The sequence below is a fragment of the Syngnathoides biaculeatus genome, chromosome 10, assembly GCF_019802595.1.
Source record: "Syngnathoides biaculeatus isolate LvHL_M chromosome 10, ASM1980259v1, whole genome shotgun sequence".
Classification (NCBI taxonomy): Eukaryota; Metazoa; Chordata; class Actinopteri; order Syngnathiformes; family Syngnathidae; genus Syngnathoides; species Syngnathoides biaculeatus.
In genome coordinates, this window is record NC_084649.1 from 8311906 (window position 1) to 8328684 (window position 16779).

At 42.7% G+C, this 16779-nt stretch overlaps 1 protein-coding gene and 1 long non-coding RNA gene across 14 annotated transcripts in view; one reads left to right on the forward strand and one right to left on the reverse strand.

The window, feature by feature from the left end:
- cast (calpastatin) overlaps nucleotides 1–9601 on the reverse strand; it is a 47774-nt gene extending 38173 nt beyond the window's left edge. For 4 of the 12 annotated variants that reach the window (XM_061832397.1, XM_061832390.1, XM_061832386.1 and 1 more), the window contains exon 1: nucleotides 2091–2273. In XM_061832397.1, the coding sequence (XP_061688381.1) occupies nucleotides 2091–2165 (75 nt within the window). In that variant the 5' untranslated portion in view covers nucleotides 2166–2273. Of the gene's footprint in view, nucleotides 1–2090; nucleotides 2274–8761; nucleotides 8931–9469 lie in introns of those variants that run through there. The other 8 variants (XM_061832400.1, XM_061832395.1, XM_061832388.1 and 5 more) reach the window with 5 other exon arrangements.
- Nucleotides 248–6342, forward strand: LOC133507415 (uncharacterized). 2 transcript variants are annotated; one of them, XR_009796810.1, is made up of 4 exons: nucleotides 248–1064; nucleotides 4054–4243; nucleotides 6048–6164; nucleotides 6234–6342. It is a non-coding gene; the product is annotated as an uncharacterized LOC133507415 (long non-coding RNA). The 2 variants fall into 2 exon arrangements; XR_009796809.1 differs by having other exon boundaries at nucleotides 6048–6335.
- Nucleotides 9602–16779: the final 7178 nt, after the last annotated feature.

Genomic DNA, 16779 nt, shown 5'->3' on the forward strand with positions numbered 1-16779 from the left:
TTGGGTTAAGAGGTGGGCGGGGTGCACCCTGGACTGATCACCTGTCAATCACAGGGCTGACACACACACACACAGATAAGCATTCACACTCACATTCACAGCTGAGTGTAAGCAAAGCTTTTAGACAAAGGCCCACAGGAGAATTGAAGTTTTAATTCAGCAATAAAACTTCTCCATTTTCCACGTGCATCCATAACCTCCAGCTTTAGGTGTCCTTTGCTTTGCCTGCTCTAAATTTAGATTCATACACCCCCACCACACCGCGTTTGTTGCCCTTCACTTCAACCCCCCAGCTGTCAGTCTATCACATTTTGGGAAGCACACAGCTTTGAAAGAGATGAAGATATTAAGTTAGAAAGTGTCAGCAATTGTGAAAAGTAGCGCGTTTAACACCACTGTTGAAATGTCATCAAGTACTTGTTTCACGTTCACGATTTATTGACGTCTAAAACCAACAATCTCATGACTAGAACACATTTCCATCCAGGAAGTGAAGAACTCCTAGATGGTCTTTATTTCCTCTGCTTAGATATCAGCCCAAATGGCTGCCTTGCGCCAAGCATGGCGGATGTAAACAGACAGGAGGAGCAAAAAAAAAACGAAAAACAAAACCAACAACAACAACAGAAAAACAAATTAGCCCTTGAGCCTCTGGACTTGATTTCAGATGACAGACGTGGCCTGGGGAAAAAAAAACCAATAACACCTACAAACAATTTTTGTATTTGTTTGTTTAAGTCCAGTTGAATTCTGGCTGAGTCCTGTGTATTTATACATTCAGTGCAAATCATAATCCTTTACTCCAGAAGAAAACGTACAGTATGTGCACCGATTCACTTTTGCAGTCAACAATATTGGTGTCAATATCCATTCAGGAAGTTTTTCTTGACCAATTTTAATCTTTGCATCACACTTGACATAAGCAGCTTCACACAGCAGATTATGGACGACGCCTGAACTTCCGTGTGCACACATGTTGCGACAAATGTGCAGTGACCTGCACATGACACAAGCTGACCGACCCATCTGATCTGTGGCGACCATTTCCAACACAAAAGGATTGTGTGAGTTCCTGAAAATGTTCGTATACTGTATTGCTTCAGAATCAGAAACCGACCTCCAACAAATTGAACTGCAAACTCGTGTTGTCAGATGCCATTTGTGATTTCTGAAGAGGTTATTTTTGTGGCAATATTGATAGTATTTAGCCGTTGATCCCAACCTGATCGTATACATAAAAAAAAAAAAAAGTAATCGTTTAATGGATCTGTGCTCTTCTTATCATCTTCGGACTTTGGTCTGATGCTCGCTCATGTGCCACCGAGTTGTGTTTTCCCAGCAACCGTTTTTGTCTTTGCAATGATAAAAAAAAATGCTTCTGGGCCAGTGGGATTGTGAAGTGAACCTCAGCTAAACCAGTCACACATAAACACAACTTTGATAAATAAGTACTGGCAGCAGAATAGCCAAAGCGGATCCGTTATATAATCCCAACACACAATATTATAAAAGTCAACTAACTGCACTATGCCTACCCGTCATATTTTCACCGCACAAAGAAGAAAAGGAACATTTCAGCTCAAGACCGGCAACACACCCATTCAGACTGCTACACTGCAACACATTATCACATGAGATTGCTATTTGGGCGAGACGCAAAAACTCTCCAAGGACTCAAAGCCTTTTGCACACTTTTACCCAATCTGTGCAAAAGAGAACAAAATCCAGCACACACCTGCTTGTGTGGCTTTAGCAAATGGAAGCAAACAGCAAAGGCATTACAGCATTGAATTAATATCTGACGGCTTGGAAAGACACACACTGAGCTTGCATGAGCTGACCAGGAGCTCCACATTCCGCAAACAGGGAGAGAAGTCTGTCTTGGCCCGGCGCCAGCAGTTTTCCTCCGTGAGAGAGTTTCTCCTAAAGGAGACCAGTAAAACAACAAACTGCGAGACAACCTTTGTGCCTTTCTCTTTGCGAGCTGATTTACATCAACAAAACAAGACACACGTGGATACTTTCAGTCGGTTGCTCGGCACATTTCATGGCACGAGCACTGCCACACATCAACAGCCATTAACACAGACCTGCTCCTCTACGGCAACATCCTGCAGGGCCGGGGTCTCACGGGGGCCTCGGATCCAGCTCAGTATCTGGCCCATGTTGGCTGATGGTGCCTCTGCGTGTGTGTGTGTGTGTGTGTGTGTGCGTGTACGTGCGTGAATGCTTGTCTGTCAGCCGCTGGGGTGTCGCTAGCCTCGCTGCATGTTTCCAACACGCAGGGAGGGAATGAGGGAGGGGTTTGTGAGGAAGGGGGCGTGCTGGGAAGAGGGTGTGACGCGAAAGGACGGAAAAGAGGGAGGAGGGGAGGCTCGCGTGTGCACGAATCACAAGAAACTGAGTTTGAACTCACTGGGATTAAACGAGACGTGAGCCTCCACTCATTTATCTGATGCACGCACACACACGCCCACGCCTCCATGAACATAGATGTGCATTTAATAAAACTACTGTATTATCTTTTAAACAAGCCCTCAAACACTGTGATAGCTATCCATTATAAAGTTGCACACACACATTTTTATGATCATATTCATGCCTTGAGCAAACACACACATGAACACGCACACACATGAACACGCACACACACACACAACACACACACACACACACACGCACACAGGTTGATCAACTAACTGTTATAAAAGGGAGTTTATGTAACTCCACACTGACAACAATAAAGGGAGGTGGTAGGTCTAAATTCCACCTGCATTTGTCACACTGGCACAAATTAAATTCATTCTGCAGACTAGGCTAATCGGGACAAACTAAACCTTCAGGTAGAGAGTCAACTTTATGTACCATTTTTTATGTCAGCATGTTATTCCGTAAAAAGTGAAATGTGGTTAGAAACCACCTTTCAAGTGGGAGTTCACATACATTTAATGTCAAGCATCTTACAATCTTCTCTTATGCTGACACAAAATGTGCCCCCTTTTAAGCACAACATTATTACATTAAAAAGAGAACTTCAAAAATTCATCAGTTAGCCTATTATCACAGTTTAAATGCCCGAATGAAAATGAAGGATCATCGTGAGCACATCTACTGAAAGTGAGGCGTTCATACATTAAACACCTGATACTCATGCAATCAGAAAGAATTTCAACCTGTCACCTCAGACTACTGTGAATCCAAAGTCTGCATTTTTAATCTCTGTTCAACGCACGCTGTGCCTCTTCGGGTCGTACTTAGATGGCGTGTACACACAATACACCCTTGGCGTGAGTCACTGAGATAGAATCACTATCTAGTCTGCACAATGAATGCCTTTCAAACTTGCTACTCCTGTTTGAACAGACAAGATCAACTGGTCACTTAAGGCTTAAATCCGGGGCCTGCTCACCATATATATCATAATGGTTTATGGGTGCCAAATATAAATGAGTGTCATTGCACCCTGTGATCTATTTGTAGCTGGAACACGAGCTAGAGGGGAGCCACAACTCTGTTGGAAAACTTTGGCGTATACATTGTCAACAGCTATTCAGACACAAAATGGTCAAATAAAAAGGTTCATAGAATTATATACAGTATGGTAGATCTCCACATACTTGCAGTTGTATTCTTTTTCTCCCCCCCAATTATTCAATTTTTTTCTCTTTTTTTTCTTTGTGTTTTGTCTTTTTTGGGGGGAACAAATTATTATTGGCAGTCTATCCCCAGTCTAATATATATATTCATAGGCCAAAAAATCATTTCACGCAATCAATCAATCATTCATATAATCAAATCAATCATCTATTTATCATACATACTGTATATTAGCAGCAGATTTTCGCAAACAGGGTTCTGGCCTGGTCCCTATCGCTCACAAATAGCTTGGGAGCACTATAAACTGATACTACTCCTTGAATCTAGATTCCTTGAAGAAATTGCGTGTGCGTGTGCATGTGTGTGGTAGTCCATGTTGACTTGTGTCATTAAAACAAACCATACGGAGAACATGAAATTGCATGACATGTCACAACTATTTGTCTTTCTCTCTAGACATAGAGATCATGACACACTCCCTGTCAGGCAGACGCAACTAGCGGTGTGGTGTCCCAAACCGACCCACCCTGTCAAACTAGCTGATGCACCATGGGAAAAAGGCAAATGCTGTAGTTATTCTGTGCTGTCAACTCAGATGATAAGTTCCAGTCAACAGGATGGAAAGAGGTCAGCGTTCCAAGAGAAGGTAAAAGGTTCCATTGCAGGTATTATCGTAAAAGTGCGTCGTGTCTTGCAGGTTTGTTGTGTGTAACAGGACCCGCTTGGTTCTGTGGGCCTGCTGTCTTCAGCATACCAAGAGCCTCAGTCATCACTTTGGGTTAGCACTTCGCCAATGTTAAATTTTATCATTATAAATAATTTGTGAGAGCTGCTGCCTTAGCTCAAAAGCTAAAAATTAAAATGCTATGAAGGCAGTCACCTCTTAAACAGGATATAAAGCCATAAACATTTGATCAGTGCATGATTAGTTTACGGATATAGTTGCTGTGGAAATGAATAAATAAATAAAATGTTCAATTGACTTGTACAGGTTACAGGGTGTGAAAAAAAAGTTCTGAAATTATTTATTTTGGTCAGATTTGTTTTAATATAGCAAATAACCTGGCATTTGAAAAGAGTTGTGCAGGGTTTTTATATCCACTGTACATCTCTGTACTACCAGTCCCCCAAGAAAATAAGAGTAAATAAATAATCCTTGTTTTTTTTTTCAGAATTTATTTAGATTACTGTAACTAATTAAAATAAAAATAATAATCCTTCTGCATTTGATCTGATGAAAATAATGTCAGGACAAGGATAAGAACCATTTCTTCTAGCCATGTATATAAGAGATGGATCGGCCACATCATGGCTCAGCTATGCAGAAGTAATCTGCACATGCAGCTTTAAGAAGCATTTTGTCAACACAATTTAGCGGAACAAATATCAACAAGTCTCACACTCTGAACGTGAGTGTGTCATTGCCACATTTTGTGTTGTCTGCACAGTTCTGGGTGTTAGGGACAAAACCTCCACATGTGCTATTCTTTACTTTTGCACCACTCGACTCAAGTCTATATTTAGTACACAAAAGAAAGTAGAATTTATGAGCATGACTTAAAGCGGGAGCGCTTTCAGCAGCAGGGGGAGAACATGCAGTCTCACCAGTACCACATTTTTCCATGCATTTTTCCAGTTTAATATTAGTATTAATATTAGTTTTCCACAGAGGAAACAGAATAGATGCCTGGAAATATAGTTGCATGCTTGGTCTGTATTTAAAAAAAAAAAGAATATCAAGTAAAAGCACTGAAGCCGCTCAATAACTTAAGTAAAAGTACAAAATTACGCACGTATAAATATACTTCAGTCAATTAAAAAAGTATTTTTTTATTCTATCCCCGTATTAAAATATATGTAGGGAGATTTTTTTTTTTAATCTCTCGATGAAAGGCTTGCTTTCTCTGGGGTCAACAAAGGACAAAACAAAAACAAAACAGGTAGGCTTGAATAAAAAGATGAGCATTGATTAGTATTATTGAAAAAATGTTTTCCACCCATTCATTCCATACTGCTTATCCTCACTAGAGCAACGGGCATGATGGGGCCTGTCCGAGCTGACTCTGGGCAAGAGGCAGGGTACACCCTGAACTGGTCTCCAGCCAGTCACAGGGCACATATAAAGAACCGACCATTCACGCTCATATTCACACATAAGGAAAATTTAAAGTCTTCAATTAATCTGCCTTGCATGTTTTTGGGATGTGAGAGCAAAGCAGAGAAACCCCACATGGGCACAGAGAGAATATTCAAACAGGCAAGGCTGGATTTCAACCCTGGTCTTCAGAATTGGGAGGCAGATGTGCTAACCTGTCCACTGTGGCGCCCATTATTATTATTATTATTATTATGTAAATCATTTGTCATGAGCTCCCCTGCAGTAATGTTGTTGGCGTTTGGGTGGCGCCCTCTTGCCCTCTCTCTCTTTCGCTCCCCCCCCCCCTTTCCAGCACTTCTTCTGCTGCGAACCCGTCCCCAATCCGGCCTTGTGGCCCCCTGCATTCAACCCCGGCTGATCTTGGAAATCCTCGCCAGAGAATTGAAGCTTCCCACTACCCACTTAACAAGTAAGCTATGTAATTCCTCATCATCTTTCAGACCCCCTGTGTCCCCCCTTGTCCTGGGTGTTCCCTCAGTGCTCCCCGCCAAGTGGCTTTCTTCCACCACACCGCCAAACCAGCTGCTTGCTGCACGTTCTCAGCCTCAGCAACAACCTGCCAGCACATTCCCCTTTTTCAATAAACTCTCCATCACAACTTCTCAGCCTCTGCCTTTTCTTGCATCAAGTCTGAAGTAGAAAACTTTAGGAAGCTACTTATTTTTTAAAGTTTTCATGAAACTTTGTAAGACGTGCTGCTGAGCTTGGGAGAAAAATAACATTCCAAACTTGAAAAGCTTCTTAATAAATGTGCTAAAAGGTTTTTAAATTATGTTGTGTTGGAGTTTTTACATTAACTTTTGAAACCAATACGTATTGGCTTCAATTATTGGTGATTGGCCTCCCAGGAAAAAGAAAAAAAAATATATATATATATATATATATATATATATATGTGTGTGTGTGTGTATGTCAGTCGATCACTACCCCAGAGAGCAACCGAATTTGTAAAGAAACTAGAATGGGAAAGAATTAAGCCTACAAAGCGCCAACAAATATTGTCCTCAACTCCCAAACACTGATTATTTTTAATAGGAAGGTGATGTAAATCTGGCTGCACGATGGATCTGCTGGAAAGCGTTGGCCTCACAGTTCTGAGCACCTGGGTTCAATCCCCGCCACGCCTGTGTCGAGTTTGCATGATCTCCCCGTGCCTGCGTGGTTTTCTCTGGGCCCTCTGGTTTCCTCCCACATCTCCAAAAATGCATTCATTGGAAACTCTAAATTGCCCCTTAGGTGTGATTGTGAGTGTGGCTGTTTGTCTTGATGTGCCCTGCGATTGGCTGCCGACCAGTTCAGGGTTTACCCGCCTCCTACCCGTTGACAGCTGGGATAGGCTCCAGCACTCACCGCGATGTTCATGAGGATAAGCGGCTAAGAAAATGGATGGATGGGTGTAAAACTGTAGTAAACATGCCTCTGTCCCAGCTTTTATAGAATGTGTTGCAGACATCATGCTCAAAATGAGTGAATAAATGCAAAAGAACAATAAAATGTAACACTTTGCACATTAAGCATCCTGTGTTTGCAGCGTATTCAATTGAATAGAGAGCAAAAAAGATTTGCAGGTAATTGTATTCTGTTATTTATAGTTTACACAAAGTCCCAACTTGATTGGAATCGGGGTTTGTAATAATTGATTAATCTGTCAGTGATTATTACATTATTATATTATATAAAATGTGTATTCCATCCCTTAATCCAAAAACAGTGCATTATTTTAAACGGACAGTGCAGAAAATGCACAAACATAAACCGATTATTACTCAGTTACTAGTTTGGTCTGTAATGTGTTAGAAAATTTGGGGTGGGGAGAGAGGGAATTATCATCATTTTCCAAAGTGAAAACTGTTGTTTACTCACATTCGCCTCCTTTCATGGTGGACTTCAGAAATATGAGCATATTTATTCTTGAGAGGCTGCAATTGGATGATTTGGACAAATCTAGGTTAATGAAAGTTTCTAAACGATTAATTGATTCGCAAAAATATTTGTTATGAATTCAATAATTGGGGCAGCATGGTGGAGCATATGGTTAGCTTGTTGGCCTCACAGGTGACGCAATATTAATTGGACACTCTAAGTTGCCCCTAGGTGTGATTGTGAGTGTGGCTGTTTGTCTCTATGAGCCCTGCGAATGGGTGGCAACCAGTTCAGGGTGTACCCTGCCTCCTGTCAGATGAATTGATGCCAGCACTCCCGCGACCCTCGTGAGGATAAGTGGCTTGGAAAATGAATGAATGAATAAATAATTAGTTGTCACTGCACCAATTAATTGTTGCCCCTCCATCTTAATTAGGACAGCACTCTAGCCTGGTTCATGCAGTCCAAACTGAGCCGAGATGCATGAACTGTTGAAGTTCCCTCAAAGGAGAGATAAAACATCTTCTAAGACATCCACAAAGACTTCAGTTGCAAATGACCCAGATGAGAGAAGATTCACATGTATGCTTTTTTCTTCATGACGATTTGGCTGGAAAATAATAATAATAATAATCACTTTCAATTGCATTACTCCATTTGGGGGTATAATATTGAAACTAACCAAATTAAGGCATGTCAAAAAATTCCACCAGTCCAGAAACATCTTTGAGTGCTATTCTTTAGCTACAAAGGGAGGGAATTCAGGGGAAACTCGACAGGATCCTGTTTTTTTTTTTAAAGCCTATTGTTTGCCTTGGTAAGTCATTTATGGTCAGCTATACAATGGATTTCACAGATTCGCTAACTGACCAAATTTAAGTTAGACTTGTTTTGTTTTTGAGATGATGATATAGTCTGAGCAAAATGTTTACACTTTACAACATCCTCCAGAAAGAAACAGTACATGCAAGTGAAATAATACTCAAAAACTGAAATGTGTTTTTGATATGTCAGCCAACCAATTCACATTCAGACTGGTTTGAGTGGTTAAAAGTTGTAGAAAGCCGACGCAAACGTCAAGAAGTGATCCAAGTGTGTTCCTGTCATGCTTGTAAAGCAAGAGAGTGGAGTCGAAGTACTTACAACAAAGTTGTAGTAGGCTGCATACGCCATGAGGCAAGAGGAGGCGAAACACTCGACTAGAATTAAACACCAAATGGAACTCACTCCTTGGTGGAATTCTCTTTCTTCCACAATACGAACCTTCTCATGCCACTCCCAGCACACTGTGAGCAATTAACACCCAAAGCTGGCTGTGGTGTTGCCTCACTGCCAAAGTCACATCAAATTCATTCTTTTGCGGCAGCCTCTTCCGCTCCCAGTCAACAAAAGCCTTGGACTGATCTGTGTGAGTGTATCCGCGTGTGTGTGCGTGCGTGCGTGTGTGCGCGCGCGAGTACTTTATGCACCACCCCTCATTTTCATCATCACTCACACAGTAGTGTACCTCCAAAGAAGTGGGCTGGACAGATTGGCAATATAACACTGCAATACTACTGCAATTGTGCAATGCATTAGAGATCTGTTTTCCACAGAAATGACGCTTTGTTGATAGTAGACACGTCAACAAGCATCAAAAGAGAACCCCCCCCCCCCAAAAAAAAAAATAATAAATAAAAGAAACACACCAGAAGAGCACGTGGATGGTTATCAATAAACACAACCATGCAACATACACTCACACACACTCTAAGAAGAGACAGATTTTTATCTTCCCTCTTTTATTACGTTAAAGGATTTAGCCGGTTCCTCAGGACGACGTGTCTTCATCATCATTGCGTTTTTACTCACCTCCTTCGTGGCTGTTGCGTGGTTGTGATGACCGTGGTTTCTCCTCTTGTGTGGCATCTTGATCACAACTGTTTGACTTCTTCTCCTCACGCAAACGCCACCAAACTCCACCAAAAGTGGACGCAAGAATCCCTTGAAGCCGAAAAAAAGTTGCCCCTCCCGCTGGCACCGCTTTTGTCAGGCTCGAAGATGGTTGAAAGATGTTTTACCACATGCACAATTTTGCTGTGTTTGTGTTACTATGTTGGCCTTTTTGTGTGTTTTTAGACGATATATATCCCTTTTCCATTCTGTTTCAAACAGTTTGCTAATTCAGTGAGGGGAAAATAAAGCCAATGTTATTGGACCCACCCACAACTCCATTCTCTCTCTCTTTCTTTAGCTTTATTTCTCTCTCTTTCTTTTCATCTACTATATTAAACTATGCAGCGCAAACACGTGAAACCTTACGTAACATCTTAAGGTTATATCCGTGGAAGAAAACCCTTGTGATTAATGTTAAAACAATTCAACAGATATTCTGATGATTTCAAAACAATCGACAGGTTTTGTATTGCTGTTTCAAATTCTCTCTCATCATTTGTGAAGCCACAACAATGCATCATTTTATTCACGTGACAAAGCGCCACTGAGTATGTCGACGCCTTTTTAAAACTCACCAGTATTTAGCCAACACGCCACAAGGCGACAGATCGGTGAGTCATCGATTACGTAATCGTGTTTCCACTGGGCGTTGTTTGGTTTCCGACGCGTTTTCTAGGCAGGGCGCGCGGAGTAAAAGTATGATTTAAGCCTACGGGTGTTAATATATTTCCCACTATACCATCCTAAATTGATTAATCAACGCGAATTTGTTTTGATTTCATACAAATGGGTTGTGTATTGGGAATGATTGTGTAAATTGCACTTCCCACAACGCAGGAGCCAATCATGTTGCAGGGGGGCGTGTCCTGCCTACAACCGACTCGCTGTTGACTGCAGTATAAAAATATCCAATGCTGCCCTCTCATGGGGTAAGTAAACAGTTTGTATCAAAACAACGGGAGCTCAAACGTCGCCGAAACGCTATAGATGAGCTCCAACAAAACCGGAAGCAGGAGACTTTGCAACCAAAGGGTTTGCCTTAAATCTCAGGCTCGGATTAATATGTCAACAATTCATCTTTAAACGTGAGATGAGAGGATTTCCAAATGTTTTTAAAGTCTTCTGATGTAAAGGTAGCTACGAAGGCCGTTGGCTTTTATTCTAAAGGTCTTCAAGTGTGATCAATTTTCGTGTAGGGTGTTCTTTTTTGGCTCGTTGATATTGTGTTTTAAATTATTACTATCATCGTCGTCGTCATCATCTTCATCATCTTGTTGTTAGTATGTAGTTTAAAAAACATCACTTGTACTTTGGGTCAGATTTATATTTTCACCCCACACATTTTCCTTTCACTGTAAAGATACAAAGTGTTCTTTAGTTTCATTTAATATTTATTATTTTTATTGTTCATGTTGTTGTTAGGAACATCTTGTTATTTGTTTGCTTTTTTTTTCGTTTATAATCATCATATACTGTATTTTATGCAGATTTGTACACTGGAGGGCCACCAAATGAACAATAGTTCAACTTTATGAACATAAAGATGCCAGTAACTTAAAATTTGGTTTCCTTAATTAAGGTGCTCGAAGGATTTATGTTACAGGGCAACAATAATGATATTGTTAAAAGCCATAAATATAGTGTACCGCACGTGGGCCTCATGAGTATAGATACAGTGTGATCAAAGAACTCAAGAGGACATGTTAAAAAAAAAAGGCTTCCTGTTGTCCCCTGTCTTATACAACAACACCTGGGCGAAAGCCTCACTAACATGGCCGTATCATCTGACCTTCATACTTTGACAGGAGATAGCCGTATCCATCCTGTCACATCAATGTCTCATTTCCTCCTTCTGTCTGCCAGTGTGAATGACATTGGGCTGACATTTTCACACCGTTATCTGATGATGCGTGACATTTGTACAACATTGTACAGATTTAACAAAAAAGAAAAACCACTGTTTTGACTTTCCTCCTTTTCCTCTCCACGGAATATTCACAGTGCTTCACAAATGTACTCAACCGCCACATAATATCAGCTGCCCTAAATAGTCAGTATTGGTAATTACCAAAATATGTTCCTTTATTTAATTTCTTTTGGTGCTTGGAGTTGCTGGTGAGATGGAGCCTGTCCCAGTGGACTGCGCCAATTTGTCAGTCTACCCCCCACCAAAAAAACTTCTCCAGATTGATTTTTCCTTTTTAGTAAATACCTCAAAAGCAATGGATGGGATTCTTGATTTCAGGAAAAATCCAACTTGCTCACTCCCACTGACTTACCGTATAACAAATGACACCACATTCAAACTTCTGATCAATATACTGTTTCGGAAAACAGTTGACACAATGATGTAATTTGAGGAAATCACTGAGACTGTCTGCATGAAGGAACAGCAACATCGACTTCCACAGAAGCGAAAAAGGATTGCCCCTTTGTTTACACCTCCCCTCCCCCCAGTCGGTTCTTCTGAGTTCTTCTGTCACAGATGACAGTAAAATAGATAACATGGGTCATATTGTAAAGATGACGCATGGTAGGATGCAAATCTCCCCCGGGCTGTAGCTTGGACACCCCTTCACTAGTCTTGGTATTTTTTTTTTTCCCCTTTTCTTAGTTCTTAAACTGTTTAACTGTCTCTTCTGTCTCTAAACTCTCTTGGTGTCTTTACTCGAGTCTCCAAGGTAACTTCACCTTTGCTTCAATGAAATATAAACATTTTTAAAATTATAAACATTTTACACAGGAAGGCCGACAACCAATCTCAATGTCACCGTTCATGTTACCAACCAACACCACACAAAAATGTGTGTTGAGAACAAGAAAACTCCACACAGGAAGGCCACAACCAAAACCTGACCAAGGTGAACAAGACGTGCTTACCAAAGTACTTTGGGGGGTGGCAAAATGAAAAAAAAAAACATTTAATATTATTAGCGAACAAAGAGAAACAAAACTGTGCAAGGTGCAGAAAGTATTCCTCAAGTCTCCCTTCATTTTGACGACCTTTAATTTATTTTGGCTGCATTACAGTCCACGCGTTCAACTCCTCCTGACTTCTTCCAGGTCCTTGTGCGTCATCCACGAGCTGTAAATCCGCCCTGCACTCTGTCACAGATCTGAAAAAATAATTAGTGGACTAAATGCACACACTCCTGTGACCTCCTATCTTTTCTGTTCCGTGCGTGGTCGGGGAAATGCATACGCACGCTTGTCAGACAAAAAGAAGGAGGCCATGAGGGATGAGGAGACCACATACTGCTGCAAATGCCAACGCCCTTGTTGTTATTGTTTTCCACGGCTTCTTGACTTTCCTTGTGCGCGTGTGCTGCCTCCTCTCAACGCAAACATTTGTTGCTAGGTAAAGGTGGATTACACTGCTGACCCGGAGCCGAGCTGTTTGCTCACGACCCAGATGACCGTATCTAATCAGTCCGTATGAGTGTTCACACGTCCAATTTACAGTGATTGAGAAGCTTCCTCTGTTTGAACCGCATCTTCTGCCTTTGTCTGGTTTTGCACTTGTCAATTAAAACAAGAGTCCTTTTTGTGTAACGTTGTCCTTGTGCGGCGATTTTGTTTGCTGTCGCTACACATCTTGTCTTATATGGACTCCCTCCTTCGTTGTGCACCTTCCACTGCGTGATCACCCTCATCCTTGACAGCTCCAGCACCGCATACTCGTTATTATTAGAGCTCACTTCCTCTTCCACCTGAAAAACGTCAACAAATTGCCAACCACATGAAATAAAGACATTTGGCACAATACACATTGGATGAATACAGTAACTCTTTGGTTCATGACAGGTTTTTATGATTTTGGCTTCACACAAAATCCTTTACCAGTCCTACATTATGGAAGTACGGAAGCATATGGCTGCCACACCAAAAAAAGAAAATATGTTCACTATCATGTTATTAGGTGATACATTTCATGTTGTAACCTGAATTGAATTATGTTACAACGTGAAAATGATCGGATTACAACATAATTCGTTAATTTATTTCTTGCATTTGTCACATTATTATGTTTAAGTAATCTTATTTAACCTTTATGTTAAATTTATGTCGGGACTTTCTTTTTTCATGCAAGCCTGACTGTGGGTTGTGTGGAAAGGTCAGTTATCCTGAATAAAAAGTAAAATTGAGTTTTTATCTGAACAACTTTTTCTGCAACCAAAAGAGTTCCTGTTTACCTTGTATTGTGTTACCTTGAGACTTTTGTCTGTAATTCAAGTTGACAACAAAGTACTGGTAACAGTAAGTTACTGTAACAACTGTAAGAAGTGCCAACAGTGTAGCTTCGCACAAACAGGAGCCAAATGCTAACGCAACATACTGTCATGATCCTGCCGCTCCAGCACGAGCTGTGCGGGTGCCTGGGCGGGTGCGCTGATTGGGGCGCACACCTGCGTCTCGTGCGGGCTGATTAGTCTGTGTATTTATATCACCCCGATGACAATTGGTCCCCGCCAGTTCGTTGAGCTTCATGTCCCGTTCCAGCACTCTCGTATCCTTGATCGACAACCTGTGTGTACCGAGCTTCGCCTGTTCTCCGACCAACCTTGTAAGCCTGACTCCTTTGATACTTCTGCCTGATTTGATCGTTCCCCTGTGTACCGACTCCTGCCTGCCCGCCCACCTGCTCTCTTCGCCCTACGTCCCAACTACCGCTGCTGCACCGGACTGCCTGCTCGATCCCCGACCTCGGCATAGAATAAACGTTTCTCCTTGAACTACCTTGCATCGTCCTAGTCCTGCATTTGGGTCCTACTTTCGTTCCGATGGGACGTGACAGAACGAACTGGCCGGGGACCAATCGTCATCGGGGTGATATAAATACACAGACCGCATGAGACGCAGGTGTGTGCCCAATCAGCGCACCCGCGTAGGCACCCGCACAGCTCGTGCTGGAGCGGCAGGATCATGACAGTCACCATCACAGCCATCCCGAAGTCTCTCCAGCTCCAGGGTGGCTCCACAGAACTCCCCAGCTCCTCCTGGACAGGAACGTGAGAAGGCGGCGACACCATCGCCATCGCCACCTCCTGGACAGCAACGTGAGAAGGCAGCAACACCATCACCATCGCCACCTCCTGGACAGCAACGTGAGAAGGCGGCGACACCATCGCCATCGCCACCTCCTGGACAGCAACGTGAGAAGGCGGCATGATCCTGCTGGTCCAGCCCTGGCTGTGTGGGTGCCCGTGCGGTCACGTGATTGGAAGGCGCACACCTGCGCCTCATGCTGGCTGATTGCCCCGGTGTATATAGGACCATGGGGACGACTGGTCCGGCGCCAGATTGTCACAACTCATGCCCCGTTCCTGCACTCCCGTATCTCTGATCGACAACCCGTGTGTACCAACCTCCGCCTGTTCTCCGACCGACCCCGTAAGCCTGACTCCTTTGATACCCCTGCCTGCTTTAATCGATCTCCTGTGTACCGACTCCTGCCTGCCTGTGGGTTTTCTCTGAGCATTCTGGTTTCCTCCCACATCCTAAAAAACATGCAACATTAAATGGACACTCTAAATTGTCCCGAGGTGTGAGTGTGGCTGTTTGTCTCAATGTGGCCTGCGATTGGCTGGCAACCAGTTGAGGGTGTACCCCGCCTCCTGCCCATTGACAGCTGGGATAGGGCCCAGCACTCCCGCAACCCTTGTGAGGATAAACGGTGAAGAAAATGGATAGATAGATGGATGGATGAAACTCTACGGCACCGTGGCGCAGTTGGAAGCCGTTGGCCTCACAGTTCTGAGGACCCGTGTTCATTCCCGGCCCTTCCTGTGTGGAGTTGTCAGGTTCTCCCCGTGCCTGCGTGGGTTTACTCCGGGCACTCCGGTTTCCTCTCACATCCCAAAAACATGCAACATTAAATGGACACTCTAAATTGCCTCGAGGTGTGATTGTGAATGCGGCTGTTTGTGCAAGGCAACCAGTTCAGGATGTACCCCGCCTCTTGCCTGCTGACAGCTGGGATAGGCTCCGGCACTCCCACGACAATGGTGAGGATAAGCGGCAGAGAAAATGGATGGATGGATTGAGACTCATTGAACTCATGTGAGTACCTGCAAAGTGCAAGTAGTGACTCTTTGGAGAGTCACTAATGGCGGATTACAGTGTGCACACCTTCAACATGCTCAAACATGTTTATATTTCTGGTTCAATTAAGTTAAATTACATAATTACTAACACACAATGTATGATACTCTATTTACCGACTTACCCCTCTGTTTAACCCCAAATACATTTCAGATGTTCTTGTCGGCGTTTTTTCAAGCAAAAGCCTGATGGTTTTGTGTCAACTTATCTAAGGCCCTGGTTCCGGCTCAATAAGCATAACATGCATTCCACCATGCTTCAGGAGGTCTGGCGTTCTTTTGGTGATGGGCTGCAGTGTTGCATGGAACATACCGTTTGGAGCCAAAATGTTTAATTTTGGTTTTATGGGACCAAAACACATTTGCCACATTTGGGAAATTTCGCACCATGAACTATTTAACTAATCACAAATGAGCAGCAAGGATGATCAGGAAGATTATCACAGAAAATATGGACATTTGGAAAGCCTAGGTAATAGATATTACTGAAAATGCTGAACAGGGACCATGATGACCTCGTGAAGACTCATGGATCTCAGTGTACAACCCGGAGACCGAATGCCGGAGTCTTCACTGCAAGAGTCAGAAGTGCTCTAATGTCAGAGGGGGAGTGGTCGTGGCAGTGGAACCAATCAGAGTGTAAGATAGTGATTTCAAAAATTTTCAACCAATGGTTTCTGCATGACAACAGGGCCAGAAGCTCACCAAATATGTCCACAAACTACATTCCTACCTACCAAATCATTCCTTTAATGTGTTCAGTGTGCAAGGAGAGTTGTGGCAGGACAACTTGTGACTGCTCCATCATGACAAGACTCCTACCCACAATGCCCGGCACATCCAACATTTCCTAGGTGAAAAGAACACCGACGTGCTGCAGCAACCTCCCCACTCACACGACCTGTGTGATATTTTTCCTCTTTCCCAAGCTCAAGGGGGGCATCAAATATGATCTGTAATGTAAAGTCCATACAATTTTATAGGCTATATTGTCCATGACACTTTCTTCATTTCTCTGTCCCACTAGATTTTCCAACATGCGTCAATGAAGCGGTTGAGAAAGAGGAACTGTCCTTGGTGCCGAACCCCCATTGTTTTGATAATACTGTATTTACTCTACAATAA